This window comes from Lepisosteus platostomus, chromosome 1 (genome assembly GCF_059453375.1).
Source record: "Lepisosteus platostomus isolate fLepPlt1 chromosome 1, fLepPlt1.hap1, whole genome shotgun sequence".
NCBI classification, from domain to species: domain Eukaryota; kingdom Metazoa; phylum Chordata; class Actinopteri; order Semionotiformes; family Lepisosteidae; genus Lepisosteus; species Lepisosteus platostomus.
In genome coordinates, this window is record NC_142611.1 from 54,158,875 (window position 1) to 54,163,684 (window position 4,810).

Below are 4,810 nucleotides of genomic sequence, written 5' to 3' on the forward strand. Positions count from 1 at the left end.
TTCTCAGATTATCAGAAACATCTAGAGTTGTTAAATTCACTTAGATAGGATTCTGAATTTCAAGACAAAAATCTTGAAATTACCAAGGAGACTTTTATCAGCAGTGTAAGACATCGGAGTTCTCTCATTCTTTTTTATGCGCCTACCCCATTATGCATCAGCACATCTGTAGCTTGTCCAAAATCTGCTGGTTATTCCACAGTACAGTGAAGAGCAAAATCATTACACCAGTGCTGGCCCTGCCTTTGGGCTATCTGTAAGTTTTTCTATTTTCCTTTCCAATTCCGATTTTAAACATGAAGCAGCATAACAATAAAATTATACAAGTAAAAGTGTATTCCATGCAGAAAAGAGAAGAAAAGAAAAATCAAACTTCCGGCTAAAAAAGGCTCCATGGCTGTTGTGTTTCTTTTCTTCTTTTTTCAGTATGAAATAAACTTTTATTTGTTCCTTTGCAGCCGACGCATGCTGACGCAGATACCTACTTGAACTACTAACAATACATTTACAGTGGATTGTAGAGAATCAGCACCCCAAAGCTTTTCTGTGAAAAATTCACATTTTGTTAGGTCAGTATTATTTATTTCCATTTAAACCATTTCACTGAAAGCTATTAATATTGATAAATGTATTGTGGACAAATATCACACTCATCTTTCACATCTTTCTCAATGCTGGATTAATTGCATTATTACTAATACAGTAAAATATACTTAATAAAGCACTTTGGAAGACATCTCTAAAGACAAAAAAATTCAATAGAAAAAAGGAAAAACAATAAAGCTAACATCCAGTCGACAACAATAAATCCAAACAGGTTTCCAGGTTAAACTTTAGGTGCCACTGGAGTCACAATTCCTTGTGCAGCAAATCAGAGATTCCAGAGTCTTGGTGCACAGAAGCAGAAAGCATTCTCACCCAAAATCACCTTTTTACAGTTTGGTACAGAAAATCATTTCGCTGTTAACTTGCCTTACATACTTCCTTTTGTTGTCCCAGATGGGAAAATTGCTTTAAGTCAGATTAAGGACGTAACACAATACATAATACTGTACATTTACTGTAACACAACATACTTGTATTTAAAGTAACTTACGTTTATGCTCATTTGTACTATAGTGCATTTTACTTAAATTAATATGAGTGACGTACCCGAGGACATACTGTAATATCTTCATTGTAAAGTACATACAATTAATTCCACAACCTAAAAGCCAGAAACCTGACCTCTATTCCACATCACTTATGACATCACACATATTCCTTCTAATCGTTACAGTATGTACAACTTTAGACTAATAAAAAGTACTTTGTGATGTGTAGGAAAAAACTAATTAACGGAAATCAACATGTGGACTTTCAAATTCGGTTATTCCTTGAGCAACTCGCTCAAAAGTAAAGACGTGAATTGTTAGTTGTCATGTAGAAAGCATTCGGGATATTTTAAACACATTAATGGTGCATTCTTTTAATTCCCTTAAACGTTTTTTTCATTGCCTTTCTTTCTGGGGTATTTCAGACGCCGTGTAAATGAAGTCGGCTGTTTCTGCACCCACTGTGTTGCCACTTAGTGCTACTAACAGAAAACAGACCCTCTGCAGTGCAGCCGAGCTGTACCACAGATGAGCGACTGAGTGTGCCTATCTCACCTGAGCAGCAGCGGAGAGTACGGTCTCTGTCCTCTCCTCCGCGCACTGGGCAGGACTCGACAGTCCGCTCGGGACAGCAGCACGCACAGACACAGACACCGCAGGGCATGCATAGCGCAGCCGGAGCCCCTGTCCTCTCTTGCCCCTCTGCTGTTCTCTGTGTCAGATCACCGTCCCGCTGTCATTCTAGTCGAGGTCCCAGCTGAATGAAGAGTTGCCAGCGACCATCAGACACGATTTGGGAGAGCAGTACAGAACACCTTTTGCGCTTCGGTTGTGTTTCCTCATCCCCTCTTCGGCAGCCTTACGGGCACAGCACACACGCGTCCCTGCGTTTCCCCCCAACGATATCCTACACTTCCTTCGTGATGACTGTAACCCCACAGAAGGGCTGTTTGGTGCACTAGGGTGCACCGGTCGTCTGTATGAGGAGAAGCTGTCAGTGTCAGCGCGGTTGCTGCAAACAGCCCAGTGCCTCCTTACCCGCTCTCGCTGCGGGACAGTCTGCAGCCCCAGTCGCTGCGGAAACTGGAGCCTCCAGATCTGATTAGAACAGGACTCCTCGGGCTGGCTTCCTCTGCCGCAGACTCGGACGGAAATGCTTTGCCTCCAGCGGGCTGTTTACATTCCCTCGACCTACCGCAGACTCCCCCTGCCCACTGCCCCCGGCAGCTCCAACCTTCCTGCCCTCTCTGCCCCAAGGCCTCACTCACTCCTGCGCTCGGCCCTTGGTTCGCCGCATGAGTGTCCCGCAACTGGAGGCCGGATTCCTGAAGCCCTCGGGACTCCATCCCTCTCCTGAGTCATTTTAAGCACAATAGAATTTTTACAAAAAGTAACTTTTGGGACAATGTTTATGATTATTGGTATTGTTGTTGTTATTGTGTGGGAAGCACCCAGTCTGTTTGGAAATACTTTGTTGTGCGTTTCATCTGTGCTTTCCTAACACGTCAGCTTCAGCTCTTATCTGTCGGGGCTATGAGGTGAGTGAGGTTTGTTCATAGTGCTGGCTGGCTGAGACTCGCTGTCTGTGAAATACTAGTGTAAAGGGAAGGGAGCGGAGTCAAGGCATAGGCCTGCGCCGCTAGAGGGAGCCATTCCCCTGCAGTGTTTACATTCCTGAGCGGTGCTGTCACCCAGACAGCTCTCAGGTCACACGCAGCGCGGACACCCGCTCCGCTCCGGACTCACGGTTCACTCAGACTGCAGGGACTGTGAGGCAGACTCAGGGTAAACCAGCTTATTTTTTAGAAGAACTCATTATTTTATTTCACTCACACAAGGCTCTACGTTACAGATGATTGACTCTTTGCAACTTTCGCTTTTAAAGCCTTTTCCCAATATTGTTTCTAGATTCATTTTTTAAAATATTTTATTTGTAAGATTCACAATGAAAACAACCATTGATAAAGTTCATTTCTAGATGATATTGGATAGTTTTTCAATGTTTGTTTTTTCGCCGGGGGCTCAGAAGCGTTGCTAACAACAAACCGTCGTTTTGAAAGTTGAAATCACTTCTCAGATAATTTTTCTCCTCATTCTTTCTGTGCATAGTAGGGTGCATAGTAGGTTTTAATGCTACATGTTCTACACATTACCGTAGTAGGCAGTTATTCGGTATATGTGTATATTTTGAAATTTATGTAAATAGCTTTTTCCAGCTTTTCATCCCTTGCAGCCTATGCACTAGGGACAGTCAGGGCTGGATTTTGGTGTTCATAGGCTCTAGGCACTTTCTCTCCAAAATGTGCAAAAAGAGCCAAAAACGCCAGTTGAATTACATCGATTAACATGATGCACTATTCTAATGCTAAACCACGTGATTGGTGGATCGAGTCAAGGGTCCATCACTTCGATACTTGTAGTTTTTAGAACAGCCGCTAGATAGTGTATTATTATTGATTTGGAGCACCTAGAGTTGATCGCAAGCATATTGTTTCAGCTCATTTTTCGTTAGTCACTAGTGTTTCCCTCCTTTGTAGGCCCTAAAAATTTCATAGGCCCTAGGCACTGTGCCTACAGTGCCCAATGGGAAATCCGGCACTGGTGTCAGTGTCAGAGGTGACAAATCCTACTTCCTGACAGACATCCCCTCAGGTCCCCAGGAATCTCTGGAGCACTCTGGCCTGCAGACGGGCTTGCTGCACTGACTGGTCAGTCTCTCACCCCCTGTCCTGTTCACTGTAGAAGTCCCTGTGTCACAGAAGTTCACTCTTCAGCTAGATCCTGGAGAGCCTTCTCTGTCTAGAAGTTCACATCGGTTCACAGCCAGTGCCCAGGCACTCAGTGCTTTGTCAGGGTGTGCTGCCAAGTGCTGCCGAGGTGTCCCACTAAGAACTGCAGTATTGCAGTGTAACCCTACAAAAAACCCTAGTTTTGTTTGGTTCCAGTTGACCCTCCCCCCATCAATTACTGCATTAATTAAAATGTAATACTGTCCTGACAACTTAAAATGTACAATAAATTACCCAGTCTCTTTCTAGTTACCTTCTAGCCTGGACCTGTCAGATCTCAGACAGGCTGGACCTGGTCCGTTCTGAGTGAAACCTGTTTGTTGGTGTTTGTGGACCACTAGGTGGTGCTCTGCCCACTGAACCAGAATTTCTGAATCAACAGTCCAGAATGGTGACAGGGACACTGGGCTTGTGCAGTCTGACCTGCTGACCTACAATTTCCCACTTAATTTCATTTGTGAAGCACATTCTCCATCTGGCCACCTGTGTGATGGAGCTGTTGCCACAGAGTGTGCATCACTCGGGGGGCTGCACTTCAGTGGGAGAAATAGTGAGTCCCCTCCTACACATGCTTTGGGGTCCTTCAGGATAAAAAGCTCTATATAAAACCAAGAGAATATTATGTTGATATCTGATTGACTAAATTAATCAATTAAGTAATTTAAAAAAATCATTATAACATCATTAAACAACATTACCATTAAAACCTGAACACTCCAGGAAGAAAATGCTGCTGGGACCCTGAGTACAACAGAGGGAGGCTGTCAGTAACACACAGACAGAGTTAATAACAATCAGTCACTGATAAGAGGCGTAGAGTGGTGAGACAGTAAGGTCTGCTGTCTGAGCTCCCCACACTGTGGCTGCCACACACTGCAGGGAGGACACATGCACCAGGGGAAAAACACACAAGTGCACAAGAAGAAG

The 4,810-nt window shown here is 44.0% G+C and overlaps 1 protein-coding gene and 1 long non-coding RNA gene across 8 annotated transcripts in view; one reads left to right on the forward strand and one right to left on the reverse strand.

Annotated features, from left to right (window-relative positions):
- Positions 1-2,647, reverse strand: part of LOC148678205 (uncharacterized) — a 62,967-nt gene extending 60,320 nt beyond the window's left edge. For 5 of the 7 annotated variants that reach the window (XR_015936898.1, XM_088632372.1, XM_088632398.1 and 2 more), the window contains exon 1: positions 1,650-2,647. Coding sequence is in view for 6 of the 7 variants with exons in the window: in XM_088632372.1 (XP_088488498.1) it covers positions 1,650-1,762 (113 nt within the window). In the remaining variant the exon portion in view is untranslated. The remainder of the gene's footprint in view (positions 1-1,649) is intronic. The other 2 variants (XM_088632381.1, XM_088632389.1) reach the window with 2 other exon arrangements.
- Positions 1-4,810, forward strand: part of LOC148678206 (uncharacterized) — a 33,332-nt gene that overhangs the window by 19,332 nt on the left and 9,190 nt on the right. The gene's annotated exons all lie outside the window — the stretch shown is intronic.